We start from the raw sequence: 20,272 nt of genomic DNA, 5'->3' as shown, positions 1-20,272 counted from the left end.
GCTCAACCATGATTAGATTTTTCCAAAATTAGTTAATATAACCCGCTAAATTCAAAATCCTGCAAAATGAGTTTACTTATAAAATGAAGCTCATCCATATTTTACAATAGAAAAAAAATCTAAATTCTTGACAACATAAGACCAAAAGCCACCCAGTTTTTAGGACTTTTTTTTTAGACGTTAGAGACTTTCAAAGGCATTTTAAAAAAAATCATTTGAAGATTCTGCTCCCAAGGGACAAGGCATTCACTTGCTTTCAACTTTTCACAATGGTGAGGGATAAAAGTGGCCTTTCACTGGAAATCAAAAAGGAATACATAGCAGAACAGGGAAGTTTACAACAGCCAGGCCACTCCAACAACTTTTTAAAACAAAACTATGTCACCCTGGCAGGCATTACTCAGTGGTTAAAGGTTGACCTGCGTAACAGAGTGTCCCGGTTTTGATTCCCAGTCAAGGGCATGTACTACCCCAGCTGGGATGGGGTGAGTGCAGGAGGCAACCAGCGGATGTGTCTCTCTCACATCAATGTTTCTTTTTCTAAAAAAAAAAAAAAAAAAAAAAAATACTCGGGCGAGGATTTAAAACACACACACAAATTGTGTCAACACACTGAACAATCACGACTTATAAATATTAAACCACTTTAAAACTCTAGTCTGAATTCCAGGAGAGCCGGGTAGGGAAGGAGGAAAACGATCCCCAACAAGCGAAGTACTCAGAAGAGCTTTCTTTCTCATTTATGTATTTACAATAAAAGAGCGAGGCTGCACTATCAAACACAGCTACCATTAAAGCCTCAAAAACAATGTCTTGATATGCCAAGGAAGACAAAGAATGAAAAAAAAAAAAAAGATAAACTCGCTCTCCCATCCAAGTACTAACCAGGCCCGACCCTGCTTAGCTTCCGAGATCAGGCGCGTTCAGGGTGGTATGGCCGTAGACGATAAACTCGCTCTCAAAGGTCAGCACCAACTATTCAAAAAGTGGCCAAATCACAAAAGCTAACATGCCAGGAAGGCAATGGGAACCAGTGGGAAGCAGTCCGAATTAATCAGACACACTCCATCTTAGCACTGCTGAAATTAAAGTGTATACGTGTTCTCTCAGAAACGCAAATTCTTCCTCTTCCCTCACACAAATCTTCCCACTTCACACCTGACCCCTCTCTGGAGTTCCTCGGGCATTAAAATAAATCAACTGCTTTCTAGCCCACACCCAAGACAAGAAAATTCAAGGAGAGAGTAAATATCGCTGGATAAACCTTTCCTGGTGACAAATTCTGTAACACCAGCCTCTTGAGGGAAGACACAGGAACCGACCAGCTGTGGCCGTCCCTCGTGGCTAAATGACGAAGACCCTTACGAGCCACTCGAAGTCTATTGGATAATGCAGGACCACGTGACATCCACCAACGGTCAAGGCAAAAGCCAGGCATTGGAGAGCAGGACATTGCTAGAGAGACCTCCCTGGAAAACGCCTTTACTGCCCACTGCGCAGTGGCTGATGGGATTGAAATCCGGCCCTGACCACAGGTGTGAACCTCCCATCAGAAGCTTCTGGAGCTGTGCCGGGGCTGCTCGCTCGCAGCGCATGCGCACGGGATGGTTTTGGAGGCAGCTCTCGGGAAAGTGGCACTTAGACTCCTCCCAACTGTTACTGATTGGTTCTTTAATGCTTTCTTTGAAACGTTAATTCCTCTCAGACCCCTCTCTGTAAGAGGTCCATGTTGACTGGATCCTGAATGTGCTCATTAGTATTGGAATTACATGACATTATTTAGTGGCATATTATCTTATATTTATCGAAGCTGCCCATCTTGGGAAGGAGGAACAGTGTGGAACAGTCTGAGTACTTATCAGAAATAAAGCCAGAAATTTTTTCCTAACCCAGAGGGGGGCTACAGAAAAGTAATCCAACATTGGAAATGTATTATTTCTCCTCTCAAATACAAAGCAAGATTAGAGCCCATTGTAGAGACAGTATTTATTATTATTATTATTATTATTATTATTTTGCTCATATTTTTTGCCACAGTAGTCTTCCCCTTTATGTCCATTTCTCTGTAAAATGATTGTATTTGTGAAACCCCAAGAATGCAATTACGTAACAACTACAAAGCCAATGCTCGAAATCTCGCAGCTCCGCCCACCTGCACGCATCTCGCAGCTCTCATAGCCTTGCCCACTGGCACTGGTCTTTGGTCGTTAAGGCATTAGAGCCACAGGCCTTTTATAATATAGATGAAGAGAAAAACAGGTTTAATTGCAGTCACGTTTATTTGCAGTTTCAATACACACTTTCTAGGTAATCAAACTTTCCTGGTACATTTTCTTAAAGGGGTTCACAATGAAACTGTCACCATTTTTACTAAAAATAAATACAAGACTTAAAGTGTTGCACAGCTCTAAAATATACAAAGGCTTGAATTGAATGTAAACGTTGAAAACATCTTACAAAAGAAACAATTTTTTTGCAACAATTTAAAAAGTTCATATTTACAAATATTACAAAAATACAAAATGGATGCAAGTCCATAAACCATTGTCTTTTCGGCCAGCATGAATTGGTTCTAGTACCAAAATAGTGACGCATCAGAGTTTTCAATTTTTGTCACCATCTAGTTTTCTAAATCAGCCATCACTGCAGCAACTGTACTCACTCACTGACCTTTGGCAAGAGCAAACAGTGTGTTTTGTTTGCTATAACTAATCCATGTCCTCTACTTAGCCAAAACATAAAAAAAAAAATCAAAAAGTTAAGGAAAAAATTTCACCCACACAACATAGACATGTTGTATAAACATAAAAGCACAAAAAATTAGCATCAGTGCAAACAACAGAAGAAGAGCGGGATTGATTTTTTTTGAAATACCTAATGTGTGTACCCTGCTTCAAGATGGCAGTGATATTGAAGACAGCCTCTAAATTTTGGTCTTATATACTACGTAATAAAGCCATGTAGAATATTCCAGATTCCTAAGGAATTCCTTGCTTTTTTTCCCCTTAAGTTTGTTACTCAATAGTATTTTCCACAGTAAATTTAAAATCCATCTTTATCTGGGTTTCTTTAAATCTATGAAATATAAAATAGAGAAACTCTACTATAGATTTTTAGAGTAAACAAAATAAGTAAAACTATATTATAAGGGTTAGTTCTATAATCGTTACATACAGAAGGTATCTTATTGCCTCACAATTCAAGTCAATATGTATTTTAAGATATACATGGTACCATTACTTAAATTAATGCCAATAATAAAAAGGTGACATTTATTAAAGCCAATTTATGTTTTGTACTCAAGATTTAGAACCACTTTTAAAGCTCACATACCTTTCTTTACACTTTAAACCCCCCTAACTACACAAAGCCATACTGCAAACGAACTGCTTTTATGAAAATTACAAAAGATAGCCTATTGTGACTGGAAATGACTGTTTCTTACCACATTTGTCTAAAAACTTTATTTTGTTTTTAAATTTTGCCAAGTGTACTTTTCAAAGCATGAGAAAAAGATGTTCATGTTCCCATGTGGTGTCAAACCATGTTGGTTTTCCTAAGTCATGGGTTCCAATGAGGAATGATGGTACATATTTTTTCAAACCGCAAACATATTTCTTTTAATAAAAAGTGTAACATTTCATAAATGTTCAAATGTACCCTTTACCAGGTAGCTTATCTATCCCAGCCCAAGAGCGTGCGTGTGCACGCACGTGCACATGCACACACACAAACACACACATTCTCCCTCCTCTACCCCACCAACCCCTGTACCCATTTTACATACAAGGATGACAAGAAATTAAGGAACACAATTTGATAGGTGAAAACAAATAGTAGAAGCCAGACTTGTTCTTTTTTTTTTTCAGACAAACAGAAAAACCCAACAGCAATCAGATTCTCAAATTCTCAATCTGTAACATCTTAGAAAGTATTTATTTTTAAATACAGCATCTGCTTAGACCAGGTTTCTCCCTTCATATTGCATGAATGAAATCAAAACCACGCCCACTTTTTCACACATCCTACTTTCCCAAATACTACTTGCATAAGCTTAAAGCCAGCCACATATCAATTTCTTGGTAACTCTGATGTGTTCTATCATTCTAATTGCATTCTATTCTTTTATAGGCCATATCCCTCCTTAGTTCTCTCCACTTGCTTGCTACCTTTTCCCATTCAAAACATTTTCTAAATACATAACTACTTATATTTCTGACATTTCACACATTAACATCAGTTCTTGTTAAAATCAGAGGTGTAAAAACTATTTGCAGATTTCAACTTGTAACTACATTTTTTTTCAATTTTAAGACAAGAAAATTCAAGTAATTTCAAGTAATTCAGCTTGTTTCCCTGCCTTCATTTTATCAGAACACTTGCTCTGACATTTCCTTTCCCACCCACCACCCCTCCCCCTTTGCCATCAAGCAGATATAGTAAAATCAGACAAAAACTCAGGTGTATGTAGCATTGTGAACCAGAGCTGTTCCCCATTCCCAGCTTAACAGTGAATATAAATAATGCATATACACATATCTATTTCCCAACTACATTGTTCACAGTGTCATTTCTGTTAATTTTTAGGTAGCACAAATCTCATCAGCACAAGAGAGAAGCTTCACTGAAAACTCATTGCAGGTATTTCTGATAAATCAACAACTCTGTAGCATGCTCATGTTTTATTTTTGTTAAAGAACCTGGAGCTGATTTCTAGACTGTTTAAGGAGTTTTAAAATTATAGTCATTAGATTATGACTTTTTATGTCTCCGGGAGCCTAATATAAAACATAACCTAAAATTAACTAGTTTTCCCTGCTCATTCTCTTTAAAGCAATTCATTGAAACATTAAATTTTAAAGGACACTGTCAAATGCTGTTGTTCAGGGCTTTGTATTGAGAATGATGATTTTTCTCATTGATTAAAAAAAATCAAAAGCATGCTTTTCATTCTATCCAAATTACCATATGGCAAATCATAGCCATGTGATTATTACTATTAGCTTGCTTGGTGCTGCAATTTGTCACAAAAATAATTAGGTCTGAATTCCTTATTTTAAATTAATCACATTTCAATATATGACCTCAAGATTTCCTTTATTTCACCAGTTTAAGATTAATATATGAGGTTTATCACTCAGAAATCATATTGGTGGACATTTAAATATGGTAATTAATATGAAAATGGTATTCACAGAATACAGTTATTACACTTTATCTGTTGTGTTCTATAAACAGTTGGTGTGCAGTAGGTAATTGGCCACATGTCCACTCGTCATTGATAAATCTATTTACACATTTTTATCAAAAATATGGTATTTACATGTGTGTAGTTCTTTCTTCTAAATTTTACTTTAGTTCATTTTAATGTAAAAAAATACCAAACCTCCAGAGTAATTTCATCCTTTTAAGAATTATGACAGTGAGGGTTTTCTTTTCTGAATAGGCAGCTCTGGGAAAAATTTTTTACAGGTTTCATGAAAAGCAGACATTTTAAAATTCTATGTTATCCAAAGGAATGGAATTGGGTAAATCAAACTAAGCTAAAGAAAAATATGAAAGACAGTGCAGCTACTTAAAACAGAAAATAATCAAGAAAGACCAAACCACCTTCTGTTTCCCCAGCAAATATTTAGGAATTCATAAGTGATGGTGCCCCATGACATGTTGACTTCTCCCTAGCCTTTTGTTCTGTTCCCCCATCCTCACAGACTAAGGGTTTTGGCCTTTGATAGCTAGCCTGACACAGGCCACCTATGTTGAGCTCTGGGAGGATCGGTCGTCATGCGGGCTCCCATCGGAATTTTCCGTCTCCCCCTCAGAGATGGCTTGCATGGGCGCATTGTACAGCCTGCAGCGGACACTGTAGCGGCTGCTGCTGGCCACAGGAGGGACCCGAGAACGTCCAACCCTTGATGATGCTGAGGTGGGAAAGTTCTTTGAGGCAACAAACCCTTCTGCATTAACTCGTGGGGAGACTGGAGAGAGTGGGGACAATGCCTCGGCCCCAAGTGCCCCCTGATGGACCTCATGGGTGCTTTGGGGAGACTCAGCTGTGAGCTCTCCAGGAGGTTTTGGCAGGATGGGACTCTTCAGAATTTCAGTAGCAGACATGCGATAACTGGAATCCGAACGACTGCCTTTCTTGAGGAGTAACAGCTTAAACTCTTCATTGGACGTGTTGGACTTTTTAGCATTTCGGTAGATAAGGCCAGGAGACCTCTGGCTGTTGGGGGTGGTCACATTGCTGTTGGGTGAAGTGACGGAACCAGTGCTGCTACTGCTACTGCTGCCAAGGGAAGCTCTTGATTTGCTTCGAACAGACATGTCCCCAGAATCTTTTCTTCCAAGTACTTTCCTTTTAGACCTTTTAAGAAAAGGAAGAAAGAAAAAAAAAAAAAGAAAGAAAAGGAGGAATCTCAGTCCAGTTACATTTTTATGAAATGGAAAATATTAAGTCACGTTCACACATCTCCTTAAAGAGCATTTTGGTGCACCCTATTTGACCAGATACTACTTATCATGACTGTGGAGATGAGGCATAGAATACAGTCCTTACCCTTGTAGCACATACAGATGGAGGGAAATTATCTGATAACCATTGGACACAAATTAGATTTTGGAAATGACCATTTCAAATAATGACTAATGTGGAGGCTAGAGGTTCCAGAGGAGGACTTATTGGGATGTTTTAGTATAAGAAAATACTGCTGTCTTACTCCTGGTTAGAATGTAGACAGTGAAGAGGTGCAGCTTTCTTTTATTAAATCTCTCTCTCCAATATGGATAAAATGCTTTGATGTTTGATATTCCAATAAATACTAGAAGAGCAAAGTAGGTGGAACTGTGGATGAGACAGGATTAGCTATAGGTTGCTGGTTTACAGACTTGGGTGATGGATATATGTGTCTGTGTGTGTGGGGGGGGGATGTCTTGTGTGAATTATACTATTTGATCTGCTTTTTAAATTAAAAAATTCTTATATGACTTTTTAAATAAGTTAATCCATTTTGGGCTGCAAATAACATTATCCATAGCTGCTTGGGAACATCAACAATGTATTAATCAGTAAACCAATTTCCTATGAGTAGCTGAAAACCTAGACCACATTTGGATCTCTTAAAGCTTTGTACACTGTAAGTTATCAAGAAAACAAAACCATTCTTAAGAAGATACAAATAAATGGGTGCATATTCCGTGCTAACAGATAGGAAGAATTAACTTATTTAAAATGTCCTCACCCAGCCAGCATGGTTCAGTGGTTGAGTGTCAACCTATGTGGATGTCATGGTTCCATTCCCAGTCAGGAGACATGCCCAGATTGCAGTTTCAATCCCCATGTGGGGAGTGCAGGAGGCAGCCAATAAATTATTCTCTCTCATCATTGATATTTCTCTCTTTCCCTCTCCTGTCCTCTCTGAAATCAATAAAAATATATTTTTTAAATGTCCTTACTCTGGCCAGTATTTCTAAGTGGTTAGAGCATTGGCCCCATGCACAGAAGGGTTGCCAGTTTGATTCCACGTTAAGGGCAAGTACGTGGGTTGCAGGTTCCACCACCAGCCCAGGTCAACGGGAAAAATATCCTCAGGTGAGGATTAACAATAGCAAATGTTGTCCATACTACTCAAAGCAATCTATAGGACAAATGCAATCCCTATCAAAATACCAGTGGCATTTTTCACAGAACTAGAACAAATAATCCAAAATTTTATATGGAGTCACAAAATTTTATATGGAGTCCGAGTAGAAACAGCAATCATGAAAAAGAAAAACTAAATTGGAGGTATCACACTGTCTAATAGCAAGCTATTCTACAACTCTATTGTAATCAAAACAGCATGGTACTGGCATAAACAGAAACATAGAATAATGGAACATAATAGAAAGCCCAGAGAGCCCAGAAACAAACCCACACCTAAATCGTCAATTGATCTATGACAAAAGAGACAAGACCAAACAATGGGGTAAAGGCAGTCTTTTCAATAAATGGTGTTGGGAAAACTGGACAGATACATGCAAAAAAAAAAATGAAACTAGACTACCTTCTTACACCATCCTATCTAATAAAAGAGTAATATGCAAATTAAGCATCACTCCACTACACCAAGAGCATGCTCACAAGCCACGCCACAAGCCAATCAGAGCGAGTGTGCAAATTAACCCAACCGTGATGGCTACTGCCATGGAGAAAGCAGGAGGGAGGCTTGGGTTTCCCAGGCAATAGAGAAAGCCAAGCTTTCCGTCTGCCATGGCTGGCCCAGGCCTCTACTTAAGGCTACAAAGTTTCAATTATAGAAGATACATAAATCCCCTGTCGCCATGGAGCAAGCAGAAGTCTTGGTTCTGCTCCAGGCTACAAAGTTTCAATTGTAGAAGGTAAATAAATTCCAGATACCAGGGCCTCCACTTGGGTTGCCAAGTGGTATGGCCAGCCTTCAAATGACCACAGGCCCCTTGCCCAGGCTGCCCTAAGCCCCAAAGAAACTTCCACCCTGATTCGGGACACCCTTCAGGGCAAACCAGCTGGCCCCCATCAGGCCTCTAATATCCTATCTAATAAAAGAGGCAGTTTGACTATCACTCCAACACACAAGATGGCTGCCCCCATGTGGTCAATGATCCTGCCCCCATGTGGACACAAGATGGTCACCACAAGATGGCAGGGAAGGGCAATTGGGGAGACCTTGACTGCAAGGGAAGGCAGTTGGGGGTAATTAAGCCTGCAGGAGAGGGCAGTTAGGAGTGACCATGCCAGCAATGGAGGGAAGTTGGGGGCAAACAGGCTGGCAGGGGAGTGGTTAGGGGGTGATCAGGCTGGTAGGCAGAAGCAGTTAGGGGAAATCAGGAAGGCAGGCAGACGAGCAGTTGGGAGCCAGCAGTCCTGGATTGTGAGAGGGATGTCCGACTGCCTGTTCAGGCCCGATCCCCAGTAGGATTGGGCCTAAACAGGCAGTCAGACATTCCTTGAGGGGTCCCAGAATGGAGACGGCGCAGGCACAAATTTTGTGCACTGGGCTTCTAGTATACAATAATAAACTCAAAATGGATTAAAGACTTAAAATATGAGATCCCAAACCATTTAAACTCCTAAAAGAAAACATAAACAACAAACTCCCTGACATTGCTCTTCAAAGGAAACCATCAATAAAACAGACACCCTACAAAATGGGAGAAGATATTCACCAATGATATAAGGAGTTAATATGCAAAATTTACAAAGAACTCATACAACTTAATACCAAAACAATAAATAACCCAATTAAAAAAAATGGGCAGAGGACTTGAATATACGTTCATCTAAGGAAGACATAAAGATGTCCAATAGACTTATGAAAAGATGCTCAACATCATTAATCATCAGAGAAATGCAAATTAAAACCACAATGAGATATTGCCTCATGCCTGTCAGAATGACCATCATCAATAAATCAATAAACAAGTGTTGGTTAGTCCATGCACTGCAAATTGGAATTGTGGGGTTCATGCAGCCACTATGGAAAACAGTGTGGAGGTTCCCCAGAGAATTGAAAATAGAACTACCTTATGACCCAGCAATTCCACTTCTGAGTATTTAACTGAAGAAATCCAAAGCACGGATTTGAAAAGATATACACATCCCTATGATCATTGCAATGTTATTTACAATAGCCAAGATATGGAAGTAACTCGAATGCCCATCAATAGACAAGTGTATAAAAAAAGCTGTTGTACATATATGCAATAGAAAAGTACTTAGCCATAAAAAAGAATGAAACATTATCATTTGTGATAACATGGATGGACCTTTAGGATATTATTCTAAGAGATATTAGTCAGACACAGAAAGACAAATGCCATATGAATTCCCTTATATGTGGAATCTAAAGAACAAAATAAACGAACAAACAAAACAGAAACAGATGCAGATACAGAAAGCAAACTGAACATTTCCAGATGTAATGATCTAGGGAGGTGAGTGAAAAAGGTGAAAAGATTAAGAAGTACAGACTCACAATTAGAAAATAGTAATGGGAATGTAAATTACAAATTAGGGAACATAGTCAATAATACTGTAATAACTCTGTATGGTGCTAGGTAGGTGCTAGACTTATCAGAAGATCACTTCATAAATTACATAAATGTCTAACCACTATGTGGTACTTCTGAAACTAATATAATATTGAATGTTAACTGTAATTAAAAAAAAAAATAGCCTGACCATTGTGGCTCTGTGGTTGATCGTCAACCCATGAACCAGGAAGTCAAGATTTGATTCCTGGTCAGGGCACATGCCTGGGTTGCGGGCTTGATCCCCAGTGAGGTGTGTGCAGGAGATAGCCAATCAATGATTTTCTTTCATCATTGATGCTTATATATCTCTCCCCCTCTCCCTTCCTCTATAAAATAAATAAAAATATATTTTAAAAGAAAGAAAAAAATATAAAATATAGAAGTTAGAATATAATATGTGTTTATTACACATGGGAAAAATATAAAGGAATATACTCCAAGTTTAATGGCAGTTATCTTAAAATGACTGGATTTCTATTTTCTGGGTTAAATATTTCAAGTTTGAATTGTGTTGCATTTGCAAGAAGAACAAGGAAATATAAAAAAAAAACTTTCCCTTAAAAAAACACACACAAAATTGTTCTTGTCACTGTGCTGCACATACATGCATACATTCATATATACTAAACACACGCAAATATAAATTTAAAAACTTAGTAAGTCTACCAAACTTAGGTACCCATCATCATATTATTTATCTTGATAAGTAAACCAGTGTACATTCAATGAATCTTCAGCATGACTCAGCTCACTGATAAGTATTCTAAAAATCCATAGGATAGAGATAATGTCGGCTTTGCAATTAGAAACCAGCCTTATTTGGGTTCACTGAAACCTTTGTGGTTGTTATCTTGTGTATGCCAGTGTCCAGTTATGAAAGGAGTAGACACACTATGATTGGGTAGCTTAGTCTGATATCGGTTCACTTTCCAAGGGTTAGCTCCTGTTCTGTTCTTCAGTCACAGGTTGTAAATATTCTTGCCTATGGGCACTGACTACAAAGATGCAGGGGAAGGATGAGAGAATGTGAAAGGGCAGCATGGACACAACACTGTCCTAAAAAGCAGCTTAGAGGACACCCCCTGTTCACAGGATATGGGGCATTCATTTTAGAGAAGGCCAGTGTTATTAAAGAAATTTAAGTTTTAGGAATAGAGGGAAAAGGGGGGCAGTGGTTAGTTGTTCTGAGCTATAATATATGGGTAAGTTTTAATACACTGTCGTCTCAAGTTTGGGGCTCTGTTTAGTGAATAAACTTACATTTATTTGTTTATACAGGATTACAGCTTTGAGCATTTTTTTAAATAAAAGATATTACTTAAAACCAGAGATTGCACTAGAGTTTGAGCTTTCACTCTTAAGTTACTTAACCACAAATAGTTTTCAAATAAAAATTTGTTCCAAAATGTCTTTCCAAGGGAAAAAAAACAAAAACAAAAAAACCTTTCCTCAGCAGTTCTTATTGAAGTCTCTCAATTGAGGTCAGTCTAACTATATATCAATATAAAGACTCATATTTCCCAACTTAAATACAAGTCTATCAATTTGATTTGGGAACATATTTTTTGCTGCATTTTGTGGGGGAGGGAGGGGTTGTTGTTAAATGTACTACAACTACACAAGGCTTCCCTGTTATTTGCACTTGATGAGAAGCACCATAAGAAGTGAAACCTTTCATACTGTTGTCTCACCTGTGAATGACTGCAAATAAATCCTCAGTTGTTCGAGGTTTGTTTGGCGATACAAACACACCTTCCCCTTCAGTCTGAGAGTCTTCACTAAGTGGTGAAATCATGGAGTCATCATTTGGTGACAATTCTTAAATGAAGAACAAAAGCATTTTAGGAGGAAGTTACTGCATACTGCTGTGCTTCACTGACTCAGGAACAAATAACCTTACTGACATTTAAAAAATGAGAGCTATATCTGTCACTCCTTTAACCCATCAATAGTAAAAGCTTTTATCTCAATTGTCTTAATTAGGGAAAATAAATAATGGAGGAATCCCAACACACAGGGCTGAAACACATTATGGGGAATATAAGATAGAAAAAATTCAGGAAGTACCATGAGACCCCTTTTCATAGGGACAAACTGACCTTTCAATGAAACCTCATCCATACTTCCTTGGGTCTCCTCTGCTCCGCTGTTATCAGAGGCACTTTTGGCTGAAATACCTGAAGCAATATTTTCCTGCTCTGAACATTTTTCAGGGCATGAATTTACAGTTGATAGCTCTGCTTCATAGCTCATATTCCCAGGCACTTTGTCATAGTAGCGGCTCATCCCAAGTTGATGCTTAAGTTGATTGCTTATGTCTGTGGCTCTAGTTGTTGAATTTGATTGAGATGCGAGCTCATCCACAGACTCAGGATGTACAATGTCCTCCTGTTCTACAGAGGATGCCTTCAGGACCTGTGCAAGGATTCCATCTGGACCAGCTCCATATTGTAGCATTTTACCATCCAAGTTATTTGAGCAGGCAGCAGAGACCCTTTGGAATCCTTCTTTGGGAAAGTCACAGTTTTTACTTGGTGCGTTTTCTGGAATAGACTCACTCTCCATATGCATTTGGTCTTTTGTGGCACTTGAATCTACAAGATTGCTACCAGCTGAGGTTACTTTTTCTGGATCACAATGATTCTTTCCATCAAAAGCACGTTTTTTTCCTAACTGTAGTTTATCTGATCCCATCTCAACTGCAGAGGAGTCTAAAAAGGACAATATGGGTTCTTCAGTGGAGTACTGACGTGATATTGATTTCTTAGCTATATGTGGTCTAATCTTACCTGGAGATGGGGCAGCAATTGTGAGAGTGCTTTGCTCTAAGTAGGGGTGTTCCATATTATTGCCTTCTTTTTGCTTAATTTCTTCAGACTTACTGATGGACCTAAGGTTAACAGATCTCAGGACTGTTGGTGTAATTGCAAGGGATGGTGGAGGATTCGACCTCAGTGTTTCCTCTACTGTGTTCTGCTTATTATGACTAAAAACATGCAATGGGTTACGATGGTGAAATGGTTTATTAAAGACATGAAGAGCACTTAGGTCAAGATGGGTAGGAGGTATAATTGGAAGTTCAAGGTCTTTACTTAGTGATAGAGCTCCATCTTTTAAAGAAGGTTGCTGTAGTGAGGATTTCCTTTCTGGGACTTTCGGTTTTCTTTTGCTACCTCCAGGAGACAATGGACCAGAAAAGAAAGCTGTAGGGAAAGAAGATGTTGGTGTTTCAGACTGGCTTGAGTAGCCACTTGAAGGAGATGCCAAGCCAGCCAGCTTTTCTGGTGAAGCCAGTTTAAACTCATTGTCAACAGAAGGAAGGGATGGAGTGGTGGCTCTTGATTCTGACTGGGATGTTTGGGATTCAGAGCTCTCTGGAGATTTAATGCATTCAATAACTGTGGTACCCGTAGCAGTGCTTGAATTAGATAAAGATCTGTAGGGATCGTTTGTTTTCAAGTCATTTAGAAGCCAGAGGTCTGCATAGTGAGTTGATTCAGCACCTTCATCTTTGAATGGTGGAATATCTGAAGTTTCTAACTGAGGTTCTTTACTATCATGTTCATCCTGGTTAATCCAGGAAGGTTCCTGCTTGGTGGGAATATTGGTATTTTCCATTTGAGAAGGCGTGTTGGAGAAATCAAGAGGCAACTTCATATCCCTGGAACTGTGAGGCAGGACCTGGCCACTGCTAATCTTTGGTTCTTTCTTCTCAGAAATGTCTGCATTTCCATCAGATTTCCTCAATGATGAGCTCCTTTTAGGTGGGGTTGGCTTTGCCTTTGGTTTCCTGAAAGAGATGCTTGGTCTCCCCTGCCTCCTGTGATCTAAGTAGTCCTGCCAAGCACAGTCTGGAAGAGTAGGAGGACCTCCAATGGCCTGGCCATTCTCTGGGCTCAGGGATGCATAGTGGCAGACATAATTCTTACTACCTTTCAGACCACAGTCAAAGTGCATGGAGGTGTAGTATCCTTCTGTGTCCACTGAAAAGTGAGAGCTAGTGTCAGCTTTGTCTGATGGAGACTTTTCCAGAAAGCTGTCATACGTGGCCATGCTTGTGAAGCTTGGACAGCCCAAGCTGTCTGCCTTGGGGCGTTCAGGACTAAAATCATGGTGGCAGGAGGCATCATGATGGTGGTGCAGGTAATTCCACTCACTGTCACTTGTGTTGCTATTATTGGGGTCATCCAGGAGATCTGCCACAGTGGAGGTAAAGGAGTTTGCCCGATGGCCTCTCACTTTATCCAAGTGGTCATTGTACTGCTCTGTCACGAAGACACTGGCATCCTCATTAGCATGAGGAGCTGTGTTTAGTGACAACTCTGAATCACAGTGTGAAGAGCCAGTGAGAGGAGGAGAAGCTGCAGGAGGGATTGTCTCTGAGGTCTGTGAGGGGCATGTAGAGCTGCTCCCACTCCAGTTGCCACTGGATGACTGGTGGTCGTCTTTCTGGTCCATGTGGCTGCTGAGGAGGACACCAGCCGTGGAAATGCAGTGGATGGGGCTCCCAAAGGTGTCTGAGTTGGAAGAGATGTCACAACTTCCAGAGTCAGCAGCCATTCGGGACAGACGTGACCTCCCTCTCTCACTCAACTTGTGCTGGGGGCTGTGAAGATGTTGAGAACAGGCCAGATCCAAAGCAGACTGGTGTTCCTGGGCACTTGGGCTACTGGGGGCCTCACTGCAATCATTAGGGATTCTTTCTTGGTCACCCACGAAAGGCTCTCCCTCTTCATATGCTGAGGATTTAAGACCAACTTTGGGATCACCATCTCCGCCTCTATTGCCCTCTCGGGGAAGGCTCCGAGATCTTGTGCGGCTACTCACTGCAGTTGTAAACATGGCATCACCTTTGTCTGCCAAGGCAGAAATGTTGCCAGCTGAATGTGAAAGAGAAGCTGCAATACTTTGACCCCTTTGAGCTCTGATTCTCCTTCTGGATGGAGCAGCAATCAAAATGTCCTCAGTTTGGCACTCGGAGTCCCTGGTTCCAGACCTCCTATTGACAGCGTTGGAAGGATCTGGATTTGTGTGCACAATCACATTCCTTTCTCTGGCCACGGGCGATTCATCCGAATCTATGGAAAGATTCATGGCACATGGAAAGCTAGTGAGATATTTTATACAACTGCATACTAAAAGACATTTTGAGAGACACCCACAAATGTGGGTGCTGGCATGTGCATGTTGGAGCTTTGTCCTTCAGAAAAAAAAATCAGCATAAAAAATTAGGAGGTCTGGCCATTATGGAATAGTTGGGTTGGAGCATCATCCCATGAACTGAAAGGTTGCTGGTTCAATTGCCACTCAGGGCACTTACTTAAATTGTGGGTTCAATTCCCAGTGAGGGGGAGTATGGGAGGCAACAACCATTGATATTTCTCTCATACATGAATTGTTTTTTTCTTTCTCCCTCCCCCTCTCTCTAAAATCAGTAAAACATATCCTTGGGTGAGGATTAAAATAAAAATAGGAAGTTAAAATGCTTTGGGGACTCTCCTTCTGTCTCTGCCAAAGGAAGGATCTATATCTTTAAATATAGATGTAGATGATTAAATAGATATAGATGATATAGATATAGATATAGATATAGATATAGACACCTATGTAATATATATAGTATATATTTTTCTAAGATAAGATATACTTTTAGATCTTTTGTTAATTCTCTTTCTTCAATATCAAATTACTTTGTCCCAATAAGTGACTATTGTTTTTTCAAACTAAAGTCCATTTTATCTTCTTGGGCACTATTTATTTTTTTATTTTGTAATATAAACATAATTAAATAAAAATAATAGAATTCACTATAACCAAAACCGGTTTGGCTCAGTGGTAGAGTGTCGGTCTGTGGACTGAAAGGTCCCAGGTTTGATTCCAGTCAGGGGCATGTACATTGGTTGCGGGCACATCCCCGGTGGGGGATGTGCAGGAGGCAGCTGGTCAATGTTTCTCTCTCATCAACGTTTCTAGCTCTCTATCTCTCTCCCTTCCTCTCTGTAAAAAATCAATAATATATATATATATTTTTAAAAAGAAGTGCTTCAAAAGAATTCACCATACGAAATAATATTTACAAGAGATGATATAATAAGCCTCTATAATAAAAGCCTAATATGCTAAGTGTCCAACCATTTGTTCGACCAGTCGCTATGACGTGTACTGACCACCAGGAGGCAGATGCTCCAACAGTAGGGCAGCTTGCTGCTAGGATCCGGCCAAATGGGACTGGGAGAGATGAGCTGGACATGCCCTGGAGCCCTCCTGAAGTCCCTCCCAGGCCCTACTGGTGGGGTCCCTTGGTCCTGCCTGTACCCTATTGCAATCTGGAACCCCTCAGGGGATGTCTGCAGGCCAGACCAAGGGACCGGTGCATGAATTTGTGCACAAGGTCTCTAATAATAAAGATATGAAGAAATATCTTAAACACATTGAACAGAAAACAATAGGAAAAATATCATCAAGAATATCGTGTTATCATTATTCAATATTTGAGCATCCTTGAAATTTACCTTTTTAATTATCTTATCTAATAAAAGAGAAACATGCAAATTGACCATATCTCTGCTATGCCCACAAGCCATGCCCACCAGCCAATCAGGAGTGAGTATAAAAATTAACCCAACCAAGATGGAGGTTAATTTGCATATCCAGATGCAGAGTGAAGACTAAAGACAGTGTAGAAGGAAGTCAAGCTCTGGAGAAGGGAGTGAAGCTGCACAGAAGCAAGCAAGAAGGGCAGCAGAGATGACAGGAAAGCAGGTGGGATGGTGGAGAAGGGAGGGAAGCAGGCAAAGCGGCGAAGACTGCCACAGGAAGCCCTATTCTTGCAGGAAACTCCCTGCAATGGGCCTCTAGTTAATGTCATAAAAGTATCTCTTCAAATAAAGGTATATTTTGAAAATGAATCTTCATCGAAACTTGTTATTTTATTTATAACTAGAGGGCTGGTGCATGAAATTCGTGCACAGGGTGTGTCCCTCAGCCCAGCCTGCACCCTTTCCAATATGGGACCTCACTCATAATCCAGGACTACTGGCTCCCAACTACTTGCCTTCCTTCCAGTCTGATAACTCCCTATCCACTCTCCTGCTAGCCTGATTGATGCCTAACTGCTCCCTTGCCAACCTGATTGTCCCTAACTGCCCTCCCCTGCAGGCCTGGGTTCACCCCAACTGCCCTTCCCTGCCGACCTGGTCCCAACTGTCCTCCCCTGCTGGCCTGATTGCCCACAACTGCCCTCCCTTGCAGGCCTGGTCCCTCTCAGCTACCCTCCGCTGCTGGCCATCTTGTGGTGGCCATCTTGTGTCCATATGGGGGCAGCCATCTTGTGTGTTGGAGTGATGGTCAATTTGCATATTACTCTTTTATTAGAAAGGATAGAGGCCTGGTGCACAGGTGGGGGCCAGCTCATTTGCCATGAAGATGTCCCGGATCATGGTGGGGGTTTTCTTGGGGTGTGGGCAGCCTAGGTGAGTAGCCTTGAGAGGAGGCCAGGGCCAGGCTGGAAGCTTGGTTTCCTCCATCACCAGGGAAACCCAAGCCTACTGCTCGTTCCAAGCCATCTTGGTTGGGTTAACTTGCATACTTGCTTCTGATTGGCTTGTGGGCATAGCAGAGGTATAGTCAATTTGCATGTTTTTCTCTTATTAGTGTAGATTTCTAATTTAATAAATATTTTAAAAGTAGCAAAACTGACTGAAATATAATACCTGCATGTATATGCCTAAATCTCTAAGGTTAAACCTTCTCAGTCAAAAACAGAGACTTAAAATGCCATACCATCTGGCTTGCTGAACAAAGGACAAATATATATCTTTTCAAAACCTCTACAAGTTACAGGGTTGACTTTTTCAAAGGAAGCTGGTTAAAAGTTAGGTGGTTTCTGCGCCCAACAGAATGTTAACAATTAATAGTTTTATACCACACCTATTTCTTGTTGGACTCTTCTGGGGATACCAGAGATGGTTTTCCTCCTCCTCAGTTTTCGTCTCCGCTGTAGTACAGATTGTGAATGAACAAGAGAGCAGCGTATACTAGCTTCTCTGTCAAAACCAACTCCTGCAACCCATAAATAAATCTCATTAGCCTTTTAAAATTGCAAACACATTTTCATTTGCTTGGAACACAGTGACATTTATTGAAGTAAAGGAAGGATTTGAATTAAGCTGTAAAAAAATATAAGGGAGCCCTAATTCAGCTCTTATTTAAATTATGCTGCGGTACATTAAGCTTTACTCCTGAATGCAGCTCTCCACAACAGGTTGAACTGCCAAAATTAACAATAAAAGAAAGAAAATAAAAAGCAATAGGAGAGAAAAATAACATCAAAGAATAACCCTCACATAGAAATGATGCCTTAAGGACTTAAACCTTTAGCTACTACTATTTACAGGTCTCTTTCTGGGCTATCTGAAGCTGATATCTATACATAGTAAATTTAGAGCCAAGATGTTAACCCAAATTAGTTCAGCTAACATATTCTGACCCATCTCTTCATTAAATGCATCTTTGTATTTCTCCTCTGTACCTACTATTCCCACCCCTAAAATACACACATGCTGGGAGGAAACAACAGTCTAGAGTTTTGTTTTTTAAATCATCATGTATAGTATATCAACATATGTGTAACTCTATCTATTGAAAAAAAAAATCCGCATCATTAACTGGTACACCTAGTAACTGTCTACTTTCTTCTACTGACTAAAATGGGCACTCTTTTGTTTAGCACCAGTGTCTTATCACTATATAATAAAATACAACGCAGTCCCCAGTCTTGATCAACTATAAATAAAGCTGGAATTCCCTTACACAATGTGTCTGTTTGCTCTAGTAAATACAGGGGGCAGACCATGATACCTATTAGTTTCTCTCTCCATAGTCACGTTATTGACACAGTATATGCATTCCTATGCAATCTAGAATGCTGAGGAAGGAGGTAAACGTAAACTCCTCTGGCACAGGCATGCACCATAGATTTTTCAGATTGAGCTTTGCCTCAGGAAGCCTTGATAACAAAAATGCTTTGGAATCTGATTTTCTCATCATTTATCCTGTTTATTGAATATGGGGCAGGATGGCATGTTAAACCTTGTGGCGCTATATAATGAAGCAGTTTGAGTTTTGCTTAGCATCTCAGTGAGAACAGTTTCTAGAACTCACTTTGAAAAATCTGTATGTTATATCACATAATGAATAATTACAATATTATTGGAGAATTTGTACTAATGGAATTTTTATTTCTTAATTCCAAACAAAAATTAAAATCCTTCATTCTAATCATAATAATTATAGAACACGTAGCATACAGACTCAGACACTTTTTCTTATATAGGCATAATCAACAACTTGCTCATTAACGCTCTTGAAATTAACAGATAATCTAGGCTTTAGTCTAAGCATTCCTGAAATAAAGCAGAAGGAAAGAAAGATCTTTCCCTTTCCTGAATCACAAGACCCATAATCAAAGAACTAAATTTGAAAACAAGATTTTACTTACAGTGCCATGAAGAAAGCAGGTGCTGCTAATAATCAGATGTCCCCAGAACTGAAAGTTAGTTTATCAGGATGCCAAAGTGATCCATTTGACAGCTGAACTCCCCTAATCCATCCCATTTAGATCATGGGGATCAGATAAGGTATACATTCTGAGAATAATTTCTTCTATAAGTTGAATAGGTCATGAAGAAAATGAACCACCAGCTCACAGCCAGCTGACCAACTAGATCTCCTTTTTTTCCAAGAAGGAAATAACTATGCCAGATACAAGGTTATCATTTGATTCCCACTTTATGAGAGAGAAATTTGAATGGGGTTAATAGCTATGACCAAATTGCATCTCACATAACATGCAATTTGTAGTCATTTGGTATAAGGATGAAAAAAATCAGTCATAATATGGCCATTTTGAAATTTTCAATATATAAATAAGTTAAAATATGACTATTAAAGAAGCTTTAAGAAAGCCCAATAAATAGATCACTTAATTCCCATCTTTGAAAGTTAGAATATTTTATAACATTATTTTACTTACAAAGATTACCAGATCCAATTCTGGAATTTGCAATTGCTGCCAATAAACTTTCCCAGAAAAGCCTGGACAGGCTTGCGTTCCACCTAAACTAATATTCACACTCTCAATACACAAAAGGAGGAAAACAGAGTGCACAGAAGACAGGCTTTCTGGCTTCAGAGTAGAATTCGGCTTTCATCTATGAAT

The 20,272-nt window shown here is 39.7% G+C and overlaps 1 protein-coding gene across 4 annotated transcripts in view; it reads right to left on the bottom strand.

The window, feature by feature from the left end:
* Window positions 1-2,260: 2,260 nt before the first annotated feature.
* The window catches only part of NHS (NHS actin remodeling regulator), a 333,341-nt gene continuing 315,329 nt past the window's right edge, over window positions 2,261-20,272 (bottom strand). For all 4 annotated transcript variants that reach the window (XM_036439580.2, XM_036439581.2, XM_036439584.2 and 1 more), the window contains 4 exons: window positions 17,983-18,114; window positions 12,153-15,131; window positions 11,745-11,871; window positions 2,261-6,367 (listed from right to left, as the gene is read on the bottom strand). In XM_036439580.2, coding sequence (XP_036295473.1) covers window positions 5,755-6,367; window positions 11,745-11,871; window positions 12,153-15,131; window positions 17,983-18,114 — 3,851 coding nt within the window. In that variant the 3' untranslated portion in view covers window positions 2,261-5,754. The remainder of the gene's footprint in view (window positions 6,368-11,744; window positions 11,872-12,152; window positions 15,132-17,982; window positions 18,115-20,272) is intronic.

Source organism: Pipistrellus kuhlii, unplaced genomic scaffold (assembly GCF_014108245.1).
Source record: "Pipistrellus kuhlii isolate mPipKuh1 unplaced genomic scaffold, mPipKuh1.p scaffold_m20_p_16, whole genome shotgun sequence".
NCBI lineage: Eukaryota > Metazoa > Chordata > Mammalia > Chiroptera > Vespertilionidae > Pipistrellus > Pipistrellus kuhlii.
This window is presented reverse-complemented; position numbering and strand designations above follow the sequence as displayed.